The 22945-nt window shown below is 53.7% G+C and overlaps 1 protein-coding gene across 2 annotated transcripts in view; it reads left to right on the top strand.

Annotated features, from left to right (window-relative positions):
• Positions 1–22945, top strand: part of CRISPLD2 (cysteine rich secretory protein LCCL domain containing 2) — a 66537-nt gene that overhangs the window by 2844 nt on the left and 40748 nt on the right. The window contains exons 2-6 of one of the 2 annotated variants that reach the window (XM_043438027.1): positions 13524–13838; positions 16761–16879; positions 18662–18794; positions 19225–19340; positions 22638–22738. In XM_043438027.1, the coding sequence (XP_043293962.1) occupies positions 13599–13838; positions 16761–16879; positions 18662–18794; positions 19225–19340; positions 22638–22738 (709 nt within the window). In that variant the 5' untranslated portion in view covers positions 13524–13598. Of the gene's footprint in view, positions 1–13502; positions 13839–16760; positions 16880–18661; positions 18795–19224; positions 19341–22637; positions 22739–22945 lie in introns of those variants that run through there. The other variant, XM_043438028.1, reaches the window with a different exon arrangement.

The raw sequence follows: 22945 nt of genomic DNA, 5'->3' as shown, positions 1-22945 counted from the left end.
CTCCTCAGCCCCTGGCAACTGCTCATCTGCTTTCTGTCTCTCTGGATTTGCTTAATTCTGGACGTTTTGTGTAAGAGAAATCATCTGGTATGTGACTTTCTGTGTCTGGCATCTCTCACTGAGCATAACATGGTCAAGGTTCATTCATGTTGGAGCCTGTGTCACTGCTGCACACTTTTTTGTGGTCGAATACTCTTCCGTGGTGTGGGTAGAAGAGACCATCCTTCGCTGACCCTCTCATCCACTGCTGGGAGTCTGGGCCATTTCCCCCTTTTGGCTGTTGCGCATGATGCTGCTGTTGGCATCTGTGTACACTTTTATTTTTACACCCATTTTCAGTTGTTTTGGTTCTACCCCTATGAGTAGAATAGGTGGATCCCATGGTAACCTTATTTTTACCTTATTAAGGATCATGTGTCCCTTTTTCTTGACTTTCGTCTTGAAGAGGCATCAACTGAGATCATCTCCTTCCAGAAGGAATCAAGGCCCTCTGCCACGAGCATAGAGAATGGGGCGTCTGGGTGTTTTGGGGGAAGTGTTCACAGTATTTCCCCACCCCTCACCCCGGAGAGCAACTGGCAGAGATTCCTGTCAGAGATGTTGTCCTGGGGAACATCTTGTACCCCAGGCTGTGCATTTGTGGGTACTTGGTGATAGACAAACCCCCCCAACCCAAGATTGTGGGGACAGACAGTTTCTCGTGGTCCAGCCCCAGGGAAATTTATCTTCTCTGATTGCCCCAAGTGCTGCGTCAGCTTAGGAAAAAACCACAAATTCAAGGGAAAAAAGAAAAGTCCTAATGAGGATTATGCAACTTTTGGACCATCATTTTAAAAAAATATTATAAATTATGAAATCCCACATTTTCAGTCCAAGTTTCTGGATCATTTCCTACTGTGAGTGCAGAATGGTAAAATCCTGGAAGGAAAAAGAATCCACCTTTCATTTTGTTTGTAGTCAAGTGGTCCCAGAATGGACCCTCCCTGATGTTCTTTTGGATTGAAAATTCCTGGATCTCTCTAGAACTGGGGACTGGCATCCAGCTGGCAACTGCTGCAGCTGATTTGATAAGATCCTAGAAGTTCTTTTACTGGTGGCTCAGTGGTAAAAGGAGACGCAGGAGACTTGGGTTCGATCCCTGTGTTGAGAAGATTTCCTTGAAGAGAGCATGGCAACCCACTCCAGTCTTCTTGCCTGGAGAATCCCATGGACAGAGGAGCCTGGTGGGCTACAGTCCATGGGGTCGCAAAGAGTCAGACATGACTAAAGTGACTTAGCATGCACACACAGAAGTCCTTTTAGAGCAAAGAGGTGGTGTTCCTGGCAGGGAAGGTGACAGTGGGTGGGTGGGACATTGTGGGGTATGCTGGGAGAGGGACCTGCCCATTGATGGGGTCAGCTGTGCTGAGTTTGGATTTCCTGCTCTGAGCTGCAGGGCACAGGGGAGTCACGGTGTGGCCTTCATACCTGAGAGCAGGTCACGGTGGGATGATCGGTGTCCCCCACAGTGTGTGAAGCCCATCTGGGCCTGTCCCCAAGGTGACTGAACCTGTGTGCTGACCCGGCAGCAACCCGCCATTTACAAAACTGACCTCCCTTTACAACAAAGACAGAGCGCCCTCTACAATGAAACCTCTGGTCCCAGCTCTGCTCCATTTTCATCGAGGTTCATTTCACTCCTGCCTCTGTTCACAGCAGAAGGGATCAGGTTCTCTGCACATGCTGATCATAGAAGGTCCCTCCTCCCCACTTTTTTTTTTTTTTTTAATTTTGGCCGCCCTGCACAGCATGTGGGCTTAGTTCTCAACCAGGGGTCACTGTGTCCCCGGCATTGGAAGTGCAGAGTCTCAACCACTGGACCACCAGGAAGTTCTGAAGGTTCCCTTTTTAATATAAATTTCTTTGAACTCCCAAAGAGAACCAACAAATAAAAATAAGAAATATGAACTAGAACAGGGAGATGGTAGGAAGGTGGGCAAAGCTTGGGGAAGCGGGTGTGCCAAGGGCTGGAGTTTGGGAAACACCAGACTAAGGTACAGCATGGGGAGATTTGAGAGGCTGGTACCACCTAGAGCAGTGGTTCTCAAAGTGAGGTCCCAGGGCCAGCAGCGGCACCCAGGGGAGCTGTCAGAATGCCAATTCTCAGCTCCACTGCAGACCTCCAAAAGCTGTGGGGGTGGGGCCAGCAATCTGTGCTTTAGCGCGACTTCCAGCACTTTCTGGTGCAGGCTCCAGGGTGGGACCCACTGCCTGGGAAAGCCTGGAAGACTTTCCCTGGGCAGGGGCCCCAGAATGGGGTGGGCGGGACTGGCTGATTGGGGCAGAAGGTTCTGTTTACAGGACCTCGTGTGAGCACAGAGAAGTCCCGTGGCAGGGATAGAGCCAGTGGCTTGGGAGCTAGAATGACGTCTTCTGACCAGAGCCGAGGCCCCTGAGAGCAAGTTGTTGGTGTGTTTCTAGGCCTTTCTTCCGGAATGACGCTAGGTTTGCTGGTGCCCATCGCTCTAGGGCTTGAGCAAGTGTCCTGAGGGTTCCAGCCTTTTCCTTCAGCTGTGTTTAGACCGTGTGCCCAGGAGCTTGTGAAGTCCGTCTGTTGGTGACCCCTAAGCGGCCCCTCTGAAAGAATGGGCTGTTTCCTCTCCAGCATTCAAAATACATCTGTGTGCCCGTACATGTCCACTGCGTCTCTCCATCCCGCCCCCAAGCCGGCTCCCAACACAGCCAGTCTGTTCTCATGGTGGGGAAGCACTGGCTGCTTTAAAAACACTGTTTATTCCCGGGAACCGTCAAGGACGGTCTTCCCGGGGACTGAGATATTTTCAGCTTTGGCATCGCTGGACAAAGTGCCCTCTCAGACCAGGATGAACCGGGCCCTGTCTGGCAGAGTAGCTGTCTGGCCCAGGTGGGAGGCCCCGGCCGCACATTGCTTTCTCTGGGCTCCAGCACCTTCAGGTTCACTTCGAAGGGCTGTCGGAGACCAGGGCCCGAACTTGTCTCAGCGCTGATATTCAGGGGAGAGCCTGGAGGGTTTTCTCTTGCACAGTACTCTTCTCCTGCTTCTGTGGAGGCATTCTTCCAACAGAAGCCAGAGCCTCTTTAACTCTTCTCTTAAACTTTTTATTAAAGTTCAACATGCTAGAGAAGAAAGCACATGCATTCGTGCACAGGGGGATGGCGTTTTCTCCAAGTGCGCACGGGCACGCGCAGACTCGGGGCCCCAACGCGACAGAGCCGGACTACCCCTCAGGCCCCTCCCACAGCCCCACCCCCGAGGGGAACCATTTCTGCACTTCTGTTGGGGTAGGTTGGTTTTGCCTGGTTTTGAACTTTACATCAAGGGCAGCATGGATGTTTCATCACTGAAGTCTGGCCTCTTTAGTTCAGCGTTCCGTCTGTGAGCTCCATCTGCAGAGCTGCATCTGCCTGGTTCTCAGAGCATAAATCAGACCCTGTCACCATTGGCTTCAACTGCTCTGCACCTGAAGTGCGTGCGCGCACGCGCGCACACACACTCACACACAGACACACCCCCACCCCCCACTCCGCTTTGCATTTAGAGTAAAATCAACACTCTTTGTCAAGGCCCTTGAGGCCCCAGGTTGCCTGGCCCTGCTTGCCTCTGTGACCCCCTTTTTCCCAGTCACACTGCTCTGACCCTTCTTGTCCAGGCCGAGACAGTGACCGTCTCAGAGCCTTTGTCCTTGAGGTTCCCGCTGCCTGGAGTTCACCTCAGCCAGAGTGGTCACTGCCCCTACCTCTGTCCACCCTCACCTCCGGTGTCCCAGGCTGTCTTCCTCCAGCTTGCTGTGATGCCCGCCAACCGCCCCCCCCACCCCCACTGTGCCCCACTCCTGGGGACCGAGTTTTGCTCACTGCATATCCCAGGCACTCCCTGGCCACCTGAGGGCTTGCCCTGGGGATTTCCCCCTGAGAGGCTGCGTGCAGATTCCATAGTCTGGTGCTATATAGAATGCTTGAGTTCGGTTCAAGGCTGTGACTCATCCTTGCAGGTACCACCTGACACCAGTGACTCATACATTTCAGGTGGGAGGATAGCCCTGGTGCTGCCCGCACCGTAGCCTGGAGCAAAGGTATCTGGGATGGCTGGTTTCACCCTCAAGGAGCGGGGAAAGAAATACTCATTGAACACCTGTGAGTCTCGGGACTCTGCCTTTGGGCTCCTTAGAACCACTATTTCCACAATCTGCAAATTCTCCCCCAGCCCTGGGAGAAACTCAGTACTTTGTTTTGTCCGGGAGGAACTGGCGACTCCGAGGGATTGAGGGACCTTCTGGGCAGCCCCCAGGTTTATGTCATAGAGTCAGGATTCGAACCGGGTTTGACCCACTGTCCACACTTTTCCTCACTGTCTCCTGGGAGTCCTTGATTTCTTGTTTTTGGGAGCTGGAGGTTTCCTGCCATTTATCTAAAGCTTTCTGGGAGCATTGTTTCCAAGGAAACATCCACATGTCTTCCAGAAGGGAGAAAAGGGCCCCAGGCGTCATGTACTGGGTATTTGAAGAGTATATTAATTTATTATCCAGTCACTTTAAAGTGGCTTCTCATATATTATCTTGGCTTGCATTGAACAAACCTGTTTTTTCGTTCTTTTTTTTCCTGCACAGAGTAGATTAAGCAAATGTTTGTTGAGTAAGTGTGCTCTTTTCGTTCAGAATTGTGTATGTTCTCTGCATAGTATTTAAAAAACTGAATGGGTTTTATATATTATATTCAGTTAAACGTACCGAGTCGTTGCCCTGTGTATCCCATAAGGACATATCTTTTGCTGAGGGGACAGGAGGGAAGAAGGTGCCCGTGGGGGTGGCCTTTTTTGTTAAGCCTACTGTCCGTCTTTGTGGGGTTGGGGGCAGAGCGGTTGACAAAGGAAGGGACAGTCCTCCATGGTCTTTCCCTAATTCTGTTGAGAAGGGTTTAAGGAAAACTGGCTCCCGTGGAGGAGAGAGATCCCCGCCCTCAGCGTGTCTGGTACTTACTTACCCAGCCACTCTTCCCAGCCCTGGGATCTGCCCGAGACAGGCTGGGGTGTCCCGCCCCCCTCCTCCCAGCCGCCACTTCATTCCTGGAATTTCTGGGTGGTTTGTGGGTCTGACTCCGCTCTGCCTTCAGCCTCACTCACATTCTGAGTTCTCCTTTGTGCTCCTGAGGGAGCTTGGAGCCCTGATGCCCTGCCTTTGGGGCTAGCTATGGGGGCTCTTGCTGACATGGGGGCGCAAGTCAGAACTGCCCTGATATTTTCGAGGGCAAGGCAGGCAGGGAGTCAGAGTGTGGCAGGCTCTTTGCCGTCGTCTGCAGGCATTCTGCACGACTGTGAGCAAGTTGCTCGTCTGCGTTGAGCCTTAGTTTCCTCATCTGTAAAATAGGGATCATAGTCGCATTGACCCCAACAGTCTGCAGAGAGGGAGAAAGACAAGATTCTGGGAGTAGAGGACCTAGAACAAGGTCAGCCACTTTGTCCTCACTCATCACATGTTGGCTGGGTGATGGGTGAGAAATGTTTGTTGAGCAGTTAATACGCCCCGAAGTTTCGGGTTGAGTAAGACCCAGTCGTCCAGTGCCGTGCTGGAGCTGGCTCATACTGGCTTGTGGGAGCTGATGGTTAAGTTTCTGGAAAAGTTGTGGGCCAGTTCAATCCCACCATCATTGTTTTTTTAATTGAAGTATAGTTGATGTCCAGTGTTGTGTAAATCTCAGGTGTACAATACAGTGATTCAGTTATACATGTGTGTGTGTGTGTGCGTGCGTGTGTGCGCGTGCGCCCAATTACTCAGTCATGTCCTACTCTTTACAACCCCATGGACTGTAGCCTGCCAGGCTTCTCTGCCCATGGGATTCTCCAGGCAAGAATACTGGAGTGGGTTGCTATGCCCTTCTCCAGGAGATCTTCCCCACCCAGGGATCTGTCTCCTGGATCTGTGGCATTAGCAGGTGCATTCTTTACCACTGTGTCACCTGGGAAGCCCTACATATACATATTTTCAGATTTTTGCTCTTATAGTTTATTACAAAATATTGGGTATAGTTCCCTGTGCACACAACCACCATTATGTGTTATATAAACTTACAACGAAATGTCTTATTTAAAATAAAAGTAATAACTAGTCAAAACTTATTGTATCCTAATCTTTTACCCTGCTTCACTGTTCTTTCTGCTCTTGGGGTGGTTGCTGTCTACTCCATGCGTATGGTGGAAAAGCTGCATCATGGTGTGTTATTGTGGGACTCTTTCCAGAAACTCCATGCTCAGTGACCCTATATCAATGGCTTGAAATAACTGTGGTGGGGATATTTCACCAAGGGAATGGGTAGACACTACAGATTAGGGTAAGTATTTCAAGGTTTTCCAAATGTCCGTTATTAAACATTTGCCAGTCTAGCACTGGTTTCAGCCCTCAAGAAGCGCCAAGTCTAGCTGGCAAGGCAGCCAGTGTGAGCAGACTTGAGGCAGGCTGCTGGGTCCTTGACACCCAGGGCTCAGCTGACCCCTGGAAGGAGACCCAGTCTCAGGGCAGCAACGGCCACTGAGCCGGATAACCGCCATTGTGAATCCGGTTCCTGGCCAGCTGATCATATTCATGCTGTGACCCGGTCTGTGACATCTCGGAACCCACTTCCCCAGGAAGCTGAAAGAAAGTGGCTAAGGCCCCAGGCATGTAGGGAACTGAAGCATATTTCAGATTTAAGGGAAGCCTTTTTTTTTTTATCATCCCCACTAGCATTAGACATCTAATAGGAGTTTTAAAAATTAGATTTGTCTCAAAGCAGAAGCTTTGAAATAAGAGAGAATAGCCTTTTTCACTTCATTCACCATTATTAATCCCAGTCTTTCTCAAATCTCTCCGAACAATGGATCTGTGCAGCATTTAGCATCATTATTATTGTCATAGCCAATACGATTAGCCATTAACCATGCAACGAACCCTGTAATGTTGTGACCCTGTAATTCCTTGTCCCACGGCTCATCCCTTGACCCCAGCCTGCCTCCTCCCCTCACAGGCAGATCAGTCTCTGCTCCACATGAAGACTCAGTGGAGGAGTCAAAGGGTCACCACTTTCCAGAAACTTCTGGGAGCTGAATCACGCCTGCAGACCTGTTGATCTTGTTCATCGACGAAGATGCCAGCGGTGTTCTATAAATATTTACAAAGTGAATGTACAGATCTCCTCGTTCCGACGAGGTCAGACTTTGGGGATTCAGCGGTGAACAAGGTGGACAGGTCTGGGGCCATGATTAAGCTGCGACCCCAAAGTTGAGTCCTAACTCACAGGCAGGAATTCATTTGCCAGGCCCCAGCGGGGGCGGGGCAGGTCGGGGTCACAGGCTGAGCCTCGAGAACAGTGTGTGCAAGAGCAGAGAGCTTGGCACGGCCTCGGGGCTGCCGGCTGGCGGGCCCCACGGAGATTCATCTTTCTGGCAGACTTTCCTAAACACAGGCAAAGGCAGCCCAGGCGGAGTGACGCCTTCAGGTTCATTCACATTGTCTTTCTTCATTTTGCTCCTGAGAGTTGAGTTGAGTGGCAGGAGACCCCCGAGGTGGACTGGGGGCACGTGGGGCTGTGGGTGCCCTCGACGTCCACAGACTCTTAGCCGGGGCAGAGGGTAATGGCAGAACCCTCCACGCTTCCAGGAAGTGGGATCTCAAGTCTTGGTTCCATCTCAATCCAGCCTCGGACCTCACTAATACCATGGAATATCACCCAGGCTCAGTTTTGTTTTCCAGAAAATGGAGTGGGAAACGGCCAGAGTCCAAATGCATCCTGCATGTTGGGGCGATGCCGCAGGAATCCAACCCCAGATTGAGTCTGGCTGTCGACCGAGGGGTTTGAAAGCTTTGTCGGTGTCTCCCCGCCTCCGCCCCTCTCCCCCCCACCCCTGGTGCCCTTATCTTGTTTGTGGTCTCCCAGGCTGGGAGTTTCAACTGCCGCCAAGGAGACCTCGCGGAGACTGCATTTCTGTCAACTGTGCGGGTGTTTGATGCTGTTGGTAGCAGGCCAGGGACAGAGAGTGGAGAGGACTTCTCTGGAAATGAGGCCTGCATTTGGCCACCCTGGGAGAAGTGGGGGGGCAAAAGAGCCAAAGAGTGTTGGCCTCCATCTCCAGGCCCCAAAGGGAGCTCGGATAACCCGCCTGCCTGAAGTGTGAGCCCCTCGGGGATGTCAGGAGGGCTGGAGGGTTGCAGAGAGAGTCCGTGTGGGCGTCATATTTGAGTCAGAGGCAGATGGAGGCTGGGTGGGTGCTAGGCTCGGTGACGGGGCACGTCGTGGTGCGATGTCACCATGATGTAAATGTTTCACTCCCCTGGGGATGACACATGGGTGCCTTCTTCTCGACAGAGTCACTGGCTGACCTGGAGTAGGAGTGGGGCCTGTCTCTGCTGAGCCCAGCCATCTGCCCAGGAAGCAGAGAAGGGCAGGGAGGGTCACAGTGTGAGCTGGGTTGTTTGCGGGGGTCCTGCCCCTACGTGGGTGGTGATGGGAAATCCCCAAGGAAACTCACCCCGGGAAAGGCATGGTGGCATTGAGAAGGGGGCTCAGAGGCCAGATGGAGCTGTGTTCCAGCCCCAGGTTTTCTGCTTGCAGTTGTATGACCTTGGGTGGGCTCCCAAAGACCTCGGGGGCCTCAGTCTCCTTATCTGTCAGATGGGAGCAGTAGAACCCAAACCTCTGGATCATCAGGAGGGTGGGATGAGAAATGCAGCCATGGGCATGTGGTGGGTCTTCCCCCAGGTAAGTCCCCACTGGCCTCCCTGGTAGGAGCCTGTACTTGTCATTGGAAAGCCCCAGGTGGCAGTGGGTGGGTCTCCGTTGGAAAACTTTTAAAAAAATGTATTTTATTGAAGTACAGTTGGTTTACAATGTTGTGTTTATTTCTGTTGTACAGCAAAGTGACTCAGTTATGTGTGTATATATATATATACATTCTTTTTCGTGTTCTTTTCCATTCTGGTTTATCACAGGATATTGAGTGCAGTTCCCCGCGCTCTACAGTAGGACCTTGTTGTTTATGCGTCCTGTACATAGTAGTTTGCTTCTGCCAACCCCAGCCTCCTGCTCCGTCCCTCCCCCACCCCGATCCCCCTTGGCGACCACAAGCCTGCTCTCTATGTTTGTGAGTCAGTTTCTTTTAAATTATAGATGGAAAGGGGGCCAGAGTGCTTTGTTCCTAAGTTCTGATTGAGCTGTTTGGGCAGCAGAAGTTGAATAGCCTGTCCAGACCAGGGGGCTGGCAGGGCCTGGCGAAGTCGCCTTGGCCGATGGCCTTGTGCTGAGACAGTACCAATTGCCTCCGCCCAGGTTCCAGCCATGATCCCAGTCTTGGCCGCCCAATTTGCTCTCTGTCCCCTCCTCGCCCCCTTCCATACAGCCACCAGCGGGATGTTTAGAACCTAGTTCTCATTTATTGTCTGATGCTTGTATTAATACTAGTCTGCTAGGGCTGCCAGGACCAAGCACCCCAGGCCAAGCGGTTCAAACACCAGAAATTCATTCTTTCCCTCTCATGGAGGCTGGAAGTCCAAGATCAAGGTGCCGGCAGGGCTGTTTTCTTTTAGGCACTGCTCCTCGGCGTGTAGACGGCGGTCCCCTCCCTGTATCTCACATGCTGATCCCTCTGTGCGTGTCTGTGTCCTAATCCCTCCGTCTTACAAGGACACCAGCCACTGGAGCAGGGCCCACTCGTATGATCTCATTTTAACTTAATTGCCTCTTCTAAGACCCTGTATCCAAACCCAGCCATGGTCTGAGGAGCTGGCGTTGGGACTCCGATGAAGGAATTTGCAGAAGGCATAGCTCAGTCCAGGATTCTGTGTTTCCCTCTGTGTGCCAGCCCTGTTTGTGGTCTGGAATAAAGTTGTGGGACACCAGGCCTGTTACTGCTACAGTTCTGCTTGAATCTTCTGTGTTCTCCCTGGCCCAGACTTAGAAGCCATCATGATCCAAGCGTTGCCCCTCCCCAGCATGGACCCCCAGCCCCCCAGCCCGCCCCTCCCCACCCCCGCCCCAAGCTGCAGGCAGGCCAGACTACTTTCGGACCCAGCAGTGCCGCCCGACATGGTGCTATGAGTGGCCCGACCCAAGACAAGTCGGCATGTCTGTGCCAGCGACCATCTCGAGGTGGAGAAGCCACTTGGAGAAACGCCTCTTTTCATTTGTGTTTCTCCCCAGGGGAAGGTTTGACTAAACCCCCTGGTTCTCCCAACTTTGAAGCTCCACTCGAAGCTTCATCAGTTCTCTCCTGAACCTTGGAGGGAAGGCCCCGTCTGTGGGCCCTGGACCGTGCGAGGCCGTTGAACGTTCAGAGTGAAGGCGGCTCACCAAGCCTTCTGCAATAAGGTCACCCTTGTTCAGGAGAACATGCCAGGAGGATGCACTTGGAACCAGCAGCGGTTTCACTGTCCTTTCATGCTTTGCCATTTTGCTTTGTTCTATTCATTAATATTTTTTAAAAACTTGAAGTAGGCAAGTCCAAAGGATAGAGGGCACTCACCAATGAGGTCCGGCCCCCAAGGATGCCCTGCTTTGGTTACCACATCACAATTCCTGCTAACTCATCTGGTCCACCTTGCATGAACAGAGCTTACGCTTTGCCACATGTGCTTGAGATTTTAAAGCAGAAACAATATATTAAAGATGAGTCCCCTCATATTCTTGTTCCCAGTTCAGTTTCCCTCCTAGAGTCAACCACCCCATGAACTGGTTTCACTATACAAACACATGCACGCACACCATCTGATATATGTACAAACACATATAATACATGTCTGTGTAATATACACATGCATATATATGCATGTCCACCTATAATATCCATAAACTTGTCCAAAATATGGTTTATATACCTTAAAATGTAAATAAATACTACCGTTGGCATAACATTCTACAACTTTCTTAGCCCAACATTGGATTAGAGCTTTGTTGCTGCCGACAATCCCAGAACTCCAGGTCTTCCATTTTACCTGCTTTATAATATTTCACCCACACTGACCCACAGTTCTTTTACCCCTCCCCCTACTGAGAGTTATTTGAATTGTGCCCACTGGTGGTTTAAAACAAACCCAGCTTTTGGTCCAGTTGAGTCATGTAAACAATTCCTGTTTCATGCCTTTGGGGGTGCCCTGCCCCTCGGGATGCTGAAGTGGAGAGTAAAGCAAATTGGATGTTGCTGTGACCACCAAGTGGTCGTTTTGTGATGTCAGTCTTGCTCCTGCTTTGTCCCAAATCTTAACCCACCGTCAGTACTTTTTGGCATCCTTTTCAGCCTGGCCTCTGCAGCTGGGAAATGATCATATATGGTGGTGTGACTAAGCGGGGAGGCGGCAGGGACCCTGGGAGCGTCTGCGTTACTGGCTTGATTCCCACGGGGCGAGTGAGCACACAGAAGCCCTCCCGCGGTCCCTGCGGCTCTGCCCCAGAGGGAACTCCTTGGCCGAGAGGCCGAGAGGCCGAGAGGCCACGGAGCTGGGCCTCCGCCTGCATGTCGGCTGCTTTTATCTGAAGCGTAAGCCCAGTCAGGACCCTGGAGAGTTTCCAGGGAACAGAGATGGGAAATGCCGCGTTCCCATAGCTTCAGGCTCTGCTCTCTGCCTCTCGGGTGCCCAGGACAAGCCCCAGAGGACCCCCTTCTTCCACTGCCATCTTGCAGCCCCACGCCAATGCAACCACTGAAACCCTGGCTATTGTTCACGTGGGAGATGACAGAGGGGCCTCCTGGGGTTCTGGGTGGGTAGCCTCCAGGCTGCCTCCCTCCCTGCCCACCCAGGGGTCTCTGGATGCCTCCCTCCAGCTCTCTGTGCTGTCTTCAGCCAGGCCTATCCCGCTGGTCAGGGGCTCCCATCTCCCCAGCCTAACTGGGGGCCACTTGAGGCCAGGGACAGTGCCTTGTTGTCCTCCTCTCCCACCATGCAGCACAAAATAGGTGCCTATAAAGGTCACTGGGTGACTGATCGACTTTCCTTGGGGGTGAAACAGAGGCGAGAGGGTGAACAAACAAGGGTGAACAACAAGCCCTGTCTTGTCTTCTTGGACCAGACAACAAGTCATCAGGAGGACCACACTTCATGACCTGTAGTGTGACCCCTGGCCCCCCAGGGTGAGAGGAACCGAGGCAGTGTACTGGAAAACCCCAGGCCCTCAGGGACATCACACCTGGGTTTGAGTCTTACCAGTAAGCAGCCTTGGGATCAACTCTCTGAGCCTCGGGCTCCCCATCTGTAAAGTGGTTGCAAGGGCAGACCGACCTCCTGGGCTTTCGTGAGGGCTGGAGATGACACGGATGAGGCGACCGGCCCCCGCAGAGGCTCAGGAAGGGCTCTGAGAAAGAGCGCAGGCGCAGCGGAAACTCAAACCTAATAAATTATCTTCAGGCCGGGGGATTTTAGAATCAGTAAGTGTGTTCCAAGACTAAGACAGCTTTTCCTAAGATGCCTGCCAAGGAAGAAAGGTTAGTGAGAGGCGGTGTTTGGGAAAAGGGCCCGGAGCCCAAAAGCAAGGACGGATCATGAAGATCTTTGACGGGTCATAAAATAACGGTGTCGGCACCGTGGATCTCAGAGGGGGTGAATCCCAACTGATGTGACCACGAGGCACGCACCACGGCCCCTGGCCCGGCATGTGTCAAGAGCTAGGGTTCCAGAAACACTCCTTGGGAAGCACAGCCCCAAGAGGGGCTGGAAGGTCCGGGAGTCCCAACCACCATCTTCCATCCCCTCCTTGGCCCTGCTGATGCGGCTGTTGGGTGCTAATCACCCATGTGGACCACTCACTCAGCAGCCAGGAGGGTCACATCTGGCAGTGCCCATAATGGGCCCACTGTCAGACAGAAGCTGGCCGAGGGAGGCTGCTCGCTGGGCTGTTTGGGGGGTTGCCAGGCAGAGACAGGGTGAGAGTGGGGTACCCTGGTACCCCTGGGAGGCCCTGTCTCTTTCCACTGTCACTTTCTCCGAGGATCAAGTTAGCAGAGCACGTGGCTAGGCCCTGGGAGGCTGTGGCGTAGGGTGTGATGGCTACCCACCCCGTGGAAGGACTGTGCAGGGGGTGGGTCTGGGGGTGCCTGACAGCCTGTTTGGGAACTGAGTCTTACTTCACAGGGCCTAGGAAGTTCGCTACCCCCGTTGGTTCATGGCACATCCTTTGCTGACGTGAAATGGCTTTAGCAGTCTCTTTTGGGGGCAGGAGATGGAGTTTAATTCAGGCCATAGACTCACCGGAGCCCTGAATGAGTCCAGATGCTGACTCAGAGTGAGAGAAAAGGAGGCGCCACGAGAAGCTGAGTCTGGGAGAGACCGAGCCAGGATGTCCATGTGGCATCGGGCCGCTTGCCGTGCTGGAGGCCGCTGGCTTGAATCCCAGCTCCACCACTTCCTGCCTGCTGGACCTTGCTGGTGTAGCTTCTGTGAGCCTCAGTCTTCACATCTGCACAATGGGGAGAGAGGGGTGCCCTGTTCACTCTCTGCCGTGGCGGGTTTGGCACTGACCGACTTCTCCAGCCACCCTCTGTTTCCTTTCAGAGCACGAGAACGCCCAGCTCTGCCTCAGGCGCCCAGGCCGCCCGTCACCGCCTGCCTTGCTGCCGGCGTGGAGCCATGACCTGTGTCCTGACTGGTGTCGTGCCCTTGGGGCTGGTGCTGCTGCTCTGCGGAGCCCAAGGCTTTTTCCTGCCCAACATCACACACTTAGAGAAGCTGCTCAGCAAGTACCAGCGGGACCAGCCCCACTCACGGGCGCGGAGGGCCATCCCCAGGGCAGACCAGGAGGAGATTCTCATGCTTCACAACAAGCTGCGGGGCCAGGTGTCGCCGCCCGCCTCCAACATGGAGTACATGGTGAGCGCCGGGCCTGGGGCTGGCCTGGCGTGGGGGCTCGGGGCGGGGGCGGGTCCAGGACCCGGGAGCTACTAGCCAGAGAGGCTCCCCTGGCTGCGTTCTGGGCGCCTGGCTGCACTTCTCTGAGCTCAGCCCCCGCTCCCCACCCTCGGCTCTCTTGGAGCGGGGGGGGGCGGTGAGGGTCAAGGGGTGGGCTCTGGTGAGTCCGACCCCAGCTCTGCTTCCTCCTTACCGAGTGACCTCAGCATCTCCTTAGCTGGGTTGACTCAGTGTTCACTTGACAGTTGGCTGGCACGCCTGTCACACGCCCAGTCAGACACTCAGCCCTGGGGCTGTGCTGGTACCGAGGTCTTCATGCAGCTTGGTCTCCAGCCCACTCTTAAGGTGCTCCCTCCGTCAGCGAGGGGCGGCTGAGTCTGTGAGCAGTGGGGCGTTCTGCTGGGAGGAGGAGGCTGAGAAGGGACAGTGGAGGGTCCCCTGTACCTCGAGAGAAGCCCCTGCACTTAGGAACAGAAGGGGCGACCAGCTCCGGGTGCCCGTCCCCAGCCCCACCCTCGTTCCCGTGTCTCCTTGTCCGGTTTTCTCGGCCCCATGAAGTGGACACCGTGGTTCCCCCCAACTTTACAGACTGGCCCGGGATCACAACTGGCAGAGGCAGAAGTGGATCCTGACCCGGGTCCGGCTGAGTCCAGGACCCACGCTCTCATTCACCTGTCCATGCTGTCTGAACTCCACCCCCACTCTGCTGCCCCCCTAGGTACCTGGGACTCTTTCTCCAGCTGTTTCCACCCTCCCTGCCCATGTTGTTCACACCTTGATTAGCAGGGCAGCCTCAGCCCTGGAGGGGGACTCACCTCCCATCTTGCCCTCTGAATCCTGGCATCATGTTATAATTCCTAAATCTTCACTCTTCCAGCCTTTCTCCTGGCTGGAGCCTCGAGGGCCCTCTGTGCTTCTTGCCTGGCACCCACGCCTCCTGTCAGGAGCCCTGGTCTGTCTGGTTAGCTTGTTTCGCTTCCTCCTCTGCGGCCAGAGGAGTCTCAGGGTGCTGTGTGCACAGCCCCCCTCCGCACCCCACACGTCTGCACCCCGTCACTCCCGTTCGCAGCTCCGTGCAGCCCGGGCCCTGGCCCCTCTCCTTCCTCTGGACTCAGCTGCCGCTCCCTGTGTCGTTCACGCTCTGACCTCGGTCACCCTCGCGGCCGGGCACCTGCCCATGTGGCTGTGGGCCCCGCGGCACTGCTGAGCCAGATGAGGCGGCCCACCGGGGGCTGAGGGATGAGTGGGTGCCCGCCTGGGTAGAGCCTGGGCAAGGCTGTCCCCTGGGGACTCCTTATGAAACCATTTCTTTCTTTTCCCTCAAGAACACGGTCCAGGGGTTTGTTCTGAAGGGGCTGTGCTAATTTTAGGAGGCAGAGTGGACACCCTTTCAAAATGTTAATACGCGGGGCAGCCATTCAGAGCTTTTTAGGGTTAAAGCTGGAGAGAATTAGGGTAGGTTTCTTTTTAGGCTCCCCTCGCCCCTGCCAGCATCCTCGCCCACCAACGTCCATCCGCCCAACAACAGGCAGCGCTGATTGGAGAGGGTGTCTCAGATCCATGTCCTGGAGCTTTGAGCCACAGCCCTCTGAAACAGGCTCATCCCAAGAGGTGGACTGTAAAACCCCACAGAGTTAAGACACCCTGTTTTGAGGTTTTATGAGTGGACAGGCTCTGGAGCCAGCCTGTCTGGGTTTAGGACTTGCCCCTGGATGTTGAGGAGTGCCGTTATCTTGGCCAGAAAGAGACACAGGACCGGAGATGGGGGGAAGGGGTGACTTCGTGTTGGGGTCCGGCGGTTGGTGAACCGGTCTCCTAGAACGTCCCAGGGCCCTCCCAGTATAGGCTGTCAGGAAGCACCTATTGTGTGCCAGGCTGGGCCTCCACAGGGCAAGGGGACAGCCCCTGCCTGCCTGGGAGATTTGGATGGGGCGGGGCAGCCGCTGGCTCACAGCCTGAGGGCCACTGGGCGTCAGTTTCTTGAGAGAGAAAAGTAGTCCCACTCATCTGGTTCACCGTGTTCTCTTCAGGGGGGTTATGTGTGCACCCTGGGCTGGTTGGGAGGGGAGCTGGTGACAGATTCTTTGTCCCAGACCCTGACTCAGGGTGGGCTTTGCCGGAGGGGAGCAGGACTGGGTGAGTTGAAGGCATTTCTTGCTACTTAGAAAAAAAAATCTATATATATGTGTGTGTGTGTGTGTGTGTGTGTATAAGGTTATATATAGGCTTCCCAGGTGGCGCTCGTGGTAAAGAACCTGCCTCCAATGCAGAAAATATAAGAGACGTGAGTTTGATCCCCGGGTCAGGAAGATCTCTGGAGGAGGACAGGGCAACCCACTCCAGTATTCTTGCCTGGATAATCCCCATGGGCAGAGGAGCCTGGCGGGCTACAGTCCATAGGGTCACAAAGAGTTGGCCATGACTGAAGCGATTTAGCATGTGTGTGTATAAATACATACATATGTATATATATAAAATGGTAAAATATACATAATATAAAACTTACCATTTCATCCATTTTAAAATGCACTGTTCAGTGGCATTAGGTACCCTCACACCATTGTACAGCCATGACCACCATCCATCTCCAAGTTATTCATCCTCCCGTTTCATAGATGAGGAGACTGAGGCTGAGAGGAGGGACTTGCCAGGGTCCCTGACAAGTTAGGGGATGAGCAGGAGCTCTGAGCATCCAGGCTCCTCTAGGTTCTTTGCTGACCAGAGACTGTCGAAATGCTCTCAGAGTCCTTGAGTCCAGTGTCGCAGAAGCTGAAGCCTGGTGCTTAGGGTCGTCCCAGGGCCCGAGCTGGGGGCGTCAGCACAGTTGAGTTCTTCCACCCATCCTGACCCTACCTCCTGGTGCCCGTTTCTCGTCCCCTGCAGACCTGGGATGAAGAGCTGGAGAAGTCAGCGGCAGCCTGGGCCCAGGAGTGCATCTGGGAGCACGGACCCACTGGCCTGCTGGTGTCCATCGGGCAGAACCTGGCTGTGCACTGGGGCAGGTGAGAGACGCCATGGCCCCCTACTTGTGACCTGGGGTCTCACTCACACTGCCGGACCTCTGAGCGCCTGTTAAATGTCACCCACCGATCTTCACCCAGGTCAACTGAGCGGGTTTCCTTAGAGGAAGTGGGGAAGATGTCCTCTGACAGATTAAGACTCGCTGCCCTTGTGCTAGGCACACGAGTTCTCTGAGTAGGGACCCAGGAGTCGCGAGGTTTCCAGGGTCTGCTTCCATTTTGCCCCTTTCATTGAAAAATTGATGTGGATTGGACAGAGCCCCTGAAAACACAGGGCAGGGTCGGCTGGCCTTCAGACCCGCCATATCCAGTTCCCGAGCTCGGATTTTAATGGGGCCCCAAGCCCCTGCACTGTCCTCTAGCCAGGGTTGTTCCAGGCAGGACCTGGGCAAGGGGTCATCACAGGGCTAGAGGCTTGGCTTCGTGGAGGCATAGCAACCCGGTGTTGTTTTCTGCTTTTTATCCAGTCAGTCTTATGACAGCATCACCAGAAAATGTCTATGAGGAACCCAACCCATGGACCTGCTGACCTGGTCAGCTCTTTCTGTGTTTCTGGGCTCCTGGGCTGCATCTGGCCGACATATTTTCCCATAGTTGTAACTGTGGCCAGGACAGCTATTGATTTTTTTTTTTTTCCTTCTCATACGACATCAAACAGTTTTCTAGCACATACTTGTCATGGTTATCACATCTGAAAGGCTGCCTGTGAGCCATCAGGTTGACAGACCAGAATTTAGCCATTCTATTCTCGTAGCTGGGTTTTGTTTTTTTCTTTTTCCCTCTTGGCTCATTTGAATGATTTCATTAGGAAAACTCTGAGGAGTAGGATTGATAGGTCCATAGCACAAAGGCTGTCCCCTTTCTGGATCAATATTGCTGACTCACTTTCCAGAGGAGCCCCTCATCTGAAAGCCCCTCAGCAGCTGAATGTTTTCTTTCTAAAACCAGTCCAGCCTGGCAGCAAGGCTTGTGGGACATGGACAGACAGGGTGGTGGGTACCCTGTGGCCCCGGAGCCCTGTCGCTGTCTGTGTGTCCTTCTCTGAGCTGGCCCCAAGCAGAGAGGTGCTTTCCCTGGCCAGGGCACTGACCACAACCTTTGCCAGAGTCCTGACGGTAATTATTACAAGACCACTGACTGCCCTGCTCCCCATGGTGCCCTCAGAAGTGCCCAGTCCCCCCCACATCTGTTCTGCTTGTTGAAACCATTTTGTCTACACTTGCTGGTGACAGCGACCGGGGCTTGCATCTGGTTTATTTTCTTTCCCGATGCCAGCCTGGCAGACGGGGCTGAAGAGAGGGCCAGTCACAACAAGAGATGGGGAGTGTCTTCTAAGTGCTGGGGGCGAGGGAGGGCTCAGGTGATAGGATCCCAAATGGGAGCTTGGGGCAAGGTTTGCCCCTCTTCGGTTTTTTCTTATGCAGTAATATCTGTGAAATACGGGATTCAGGGGCTGCATATATTTCCCCAAATGTATATGAAAAAAATACATAATTATTAGTATAAAAAAGGATTCACTGGGGCCAGATACAGGTTTCTCATACACACAGGTGGTGTGTGGGTCACCCAGGCATACTCCTGCACTCTGAAGGAGGCCAGTTCAGGTTTTAAGCACTTCTAACAGGTGCCAGGTGGGATGTAGGGCTGTTGGCCTGAAGGCGCGCCCCGCCTCCAACTCCACCTTGGGTGGGTGCTGCCAGAAGGGGTCTCTGTTATTGTGTGCATGTGGTGACCAGAACTTAACAAGCCCATCTGTCCCTGCAGGTATCGCTCCCCTGGCTTCCACGTGCAGTCCTGGTACGATGAGGTGAAGGACTACACCTACCCCTACCCCCACGAGTGCAACCCTTGGTGTCCAGAGAGGTGCTCCGGGCCCATGTGCACCCACTACACCCAGGTAAGGCTGGAAGATCGGGCGTGGCCTCAGCCTGGCACCCCCAGAACTGTGGGGCTCTCCCCCAATCAGAGAACCTCTGTTCTATCATTGCCTTAATATTCTTCCTTTAATTCAGTCCTATTCAAAGTATAACTGGTGGGTTGAACTGTTTGTGACTGGTTCACAAATGTGGAAACTGAGAATAAGCACTAGAAACTTCTATAGCAGTTTTATATTGCTGGGGCATGTTCCTTATTTGTTTTGTTTTGTTCACTTTTCCATTTTTGATTTAAACAAATGTCTGGCTCTTTCACGGGCTAGGGGAAGAATTTGGGCCTTCACCCCTTTACCATACACCCATTTACTGTGGGCACCTTATGGATTCAGGCCAGATTATGTCACCCTGGTCATTTTCCCCTTGTACTTTGATGTATGGATGTCATCTTTTCAGATAGTTTGGGCCACAACCAACAAGATCGGCTGTGCTGTGAACACCTGCCAGAGGATCAATGTCTGGGGAGATGTTTGGGAGAATGCAGTCTACCTCGTTTGCAATTATTCTCCAAAGTAAGAACAAGTGACATGGTTTTATGGGTTGGGGTGTGTTTGCTTGCCATGGAAGACCCAACTAAAACTGGCTTAAGTGGGAAAACCTCTTCATTACTTAACATAACAAGGCATTCAGAGATTAGTGCGTCTAGGTTAGCTTAGTAGCTCAGCAGTGTCAAGGAGAACTTTCTGTCTTCTTGCAGTACTATCCTCTCCTCATGGTCATAAGAAGGCTGCAAAACATCAGGCACCAAGTCTCCCCAAACAGAAGGGAAGAGAATGGTAGAAAAGAGTTCTCTCCTTTGGCTTTTCTCTCCCCTGGTCCACTTTCTCCTTACGTCATTGGCCAGAACCAGACTACTCATGGACAGGGGGGAACAAGACTGCCCCAGTTGGCTTTGACCAATGAACTTGTCCCAGTTGGCTTGGCAAATTGTCTTCTGGGACTGCTTGAATAGATCAGAAGCAGGAATAGCTGCTGGCTGGGCAACTAGTGGAGTCCACCATAAAGATTCTTTTTCTCTGAAAATATGCAGCAAAGGGCATGCTAGTAAATAGGTGTTTTGCATTGTTATGTTTCCCCTCCCAGAAGGGACCTGATCAAACCTTTGGGTCACAGCCCCTCTTCATCTTTACAGCACCCTGATGCCATCAGTATGTCACTTACCTCTTTACCCACTCACCTCTGTTGCTCACAAGACAACTATGTGCTGATTCTCGGAGAACAGCTCACCCAGTTTACAGCCTGTGGTTTGCGCACTGGCCACGGGGCTGGCCGCCATCCTAGCACTGGGCCCTGCATGCAGTGGCCCTTAAAACATATTTTCTCAGTGACTGCATGAAGCAGAATGACCTCATTTACTGGGTTGGGTCAGGAGTGGCCATGCGAAGGTGGGATGAAGAGAGAATCGCTGAGGTTGGGAGGAAAATAGAAACTCTCTGTAAACCATCCGGCACGCTAGCGGTAACAGTGCCTCCACAGCCACAGGGATGAGGTTATGGGTTGTGTCATCAATGGGAGGGACCAAGCCCCACGGAAGAGCAGTAAGCTAGTCAGAACTACTGGAAGAGTGGCAGGTGTGGAGTGAGGAATAATTCAATTTGACTGTGTATTAAAAAGAAAAAAAAAACACTAGAAGATCCTACTAGAAATACCACTTCCCCCTTATTTACCTCCTATCCCTTTCTTAAAAAAATTAATATTGTACGTATAGGAAAACACACTAATCCTGGAAGTACAGCTAGTAAATATTCACATGTATAAATTTGTATTATTTAGCACACACTGCTGCAACAAAGTGGCTTCAGCAGCAGAGTTCTCTCTCACAGCCCTGGAGGCCAGAAGTCCAGATCAGGGTCCAGCAGGGCTGGTTTCTGGTGAGGATTCTCTTCCCAGCTCATAGATGGCCACCTTCTCCCCGTGTCTCCACATGATGTTTCCTCACTGTGTGCAGGGGGGTGGAGGAGAGAGATGGAGAGGAAGTTGAGCTCTCTATGTCTCTTCCTATAAGACCACTAATCCTATTGGATCAGGGTCCCCACCCTCGTGACCTCATTTAACCTCAGTCACCTCCTCTGAGGCCCCATCTCCAAATGCAGCTACCCTGGGGGTTATGGTTATGGGGGGCGTGCACATACGTTCAGCCCATGCATCGTGTATATATAACATGGCGCCCAGGCTGGAGGACGGGTTCCCAGGACGCCTGGCACCCAGCCCCCATCCACAGCCACCACCTCTGAGAGCTACTGCGCCAGCCCTGTGGGAGGCCTGGTTTGTCACTGAGGAGACGCGGAGCCCACACATGCTGGCAGACTCAGCTGGGGTGGGTGGGGGAAGAGCCCGTCTGGGGGCCCGAATGGTCTGAAGAACCTACTGAGCCCCACCCAGTGACAGGGCAGGCGCTGGGGCCTCAGGGTCCCCCTGGTGATGGTCCATCTGTGGGGTCATCCCGAAGCCCTCCGTGAGCCCTGGCCAGCCTGCGTGTGAGGCCGATGTGCTGAACAAAGCAGTGTCTGCAGCCTGCTGGGGGTGTCGTTCTGCCCGCTCTGGGTGCAGCCTGTGACAGCCCCTGCCCACCACCCCCGGCCTGACACCCGCATGGCCCTGGGTGGTTCCATTCCACTATTTTGGGCTGACCAGGAGCAAACAGCGTGTTTTCTGCAGTTTGTCCCTGGCCAGCACTAATGGGACCCCTCCCTCCCTGGCCGCCCTGGACAGCCATCAGACCGTCACCCCGTGAGGTTGCTGATTTAGCAAGCGCTCAGAGAGTGTGTTGCCATCACCAGAGGCTAGTCCTGACGTGAGCCGTCCACACAGCCACCTCCTTCATCTCACGACCAGTCCCCGAGGTTACCCCATACAGAGACGAGGGCAGAGGTTCTGGTTGGAAGGGCCAGGTCCAGCCCCAGAGCCTGCTCCTCATGGCTCGGCCGCCCTTGGCCCAAGAGTGGGGCCCTGCATCTATTTCCTGAGAAGACAGCTAGTTGACTGGGGCAACCATGAAGGAAGTTCCTAGAACAGATCACAGAAACCGGCCCCCAGTCACTCACTGCTCCAGCCTGTGCTGCCAAAGGCACCACCAGAAGGGCCTGGGAGTCCTGCTCACCACCTGCTACCCAGGCCCTGGAGAAATCCCACCGAGCGGCCTCTGGTTTTCCTGCCCCGGAAGCTTAGAGGGAGGCGGATTGGTGCCTGTGATGCCCAGAGGCTCTCAGCCCCGCGAGCAGAGTATGGTCAAAGCTTTGAACCCTACAGGCTGAGGTCAAATCCCAGCCCTCACACTCACTTGCTGTGTGATGTTGGGCAAGTCACTTAACATTTCTGAGCCTGTTTCCTCGCCTGATAAAGGATTGAACTCTAGCATGTCCCTCCTAGGGTGTTGGAAGGATGGAATGAGTTGGTGGGTGTGCAGTGAGAAGCCAGTAACCTCGAGGCCCTCCCTGGAGCAGGCTGCCCATCACTTATTTGAGAAATGGCTTAAAAGGGAGGGTCCCAGCAACTTCCCTGCATTGGTGTTGGGGCTGGGGGAGGGGGCGGTGCCACCGGTGTTCAGAGTTGTGAGAGGGAGCAGTGTGGGTAGGTGGGGGCCACAGGACAAAGGATGAGAAGGAGAAGGATGCTTCATGGCTTCTGGCTAGATTATTCTGTAATTCTCTAGACGTTGTGCACAGAGGGGCTCAGGGCAAGTGCCTGTCCCCCTCATACCTTCCGTCCTCCCTGACCGTGTCGGGGCCCCAAGAGGGTCTAGAACAGAGAGAGGGGCCCCCGGGCCCTGGCATGGCAGCCCCGTGATGGTGTTTCTGGTCTGTCCTCAGGGGCAACTGGATCGGAGAAGCCCCCTACAGAACCGGCCGGCCTTGCTCCGAGTGCCCCCCCAAGTACGGCGGTGGCTGCAAGAACAACCTCTGTTACCGAGGTAGGAATCCACTTCAGAGCCCTTGGGAGCGGGTTTCCACTCCCGTCCCTGAGTCACAGAGCTGCCACCGTGAAACGGGGACGTTGGACAGCTAGGGGGGGAAATTGGCCCCTTCCACCCTTACCCTCTGCTCCCCTCCTTCATCTCCAGACTCCAGCCCTCGCTCCCCCGCTCCCCTCCCCATCTCCAGACTCGGGGTTCAGCCCC

Source organism: Cervus canadensis, chromosome 18, assembly GCF_019320065.1.
Source record: "Cervus canadensis isolate Bull #8, Minnesota chromosome 18, ASM1932006v1, whole genome shotgun sequence".
Lineage (NCBI taxonomy): Eukaryota > Metazoa > Chordata > Mammalia > Artiodactyla > Cervidae > Cervus > Cervus canadensis.
This window is presented reverse-complemented; position numbering and strand designations above follow the sequence as displayed.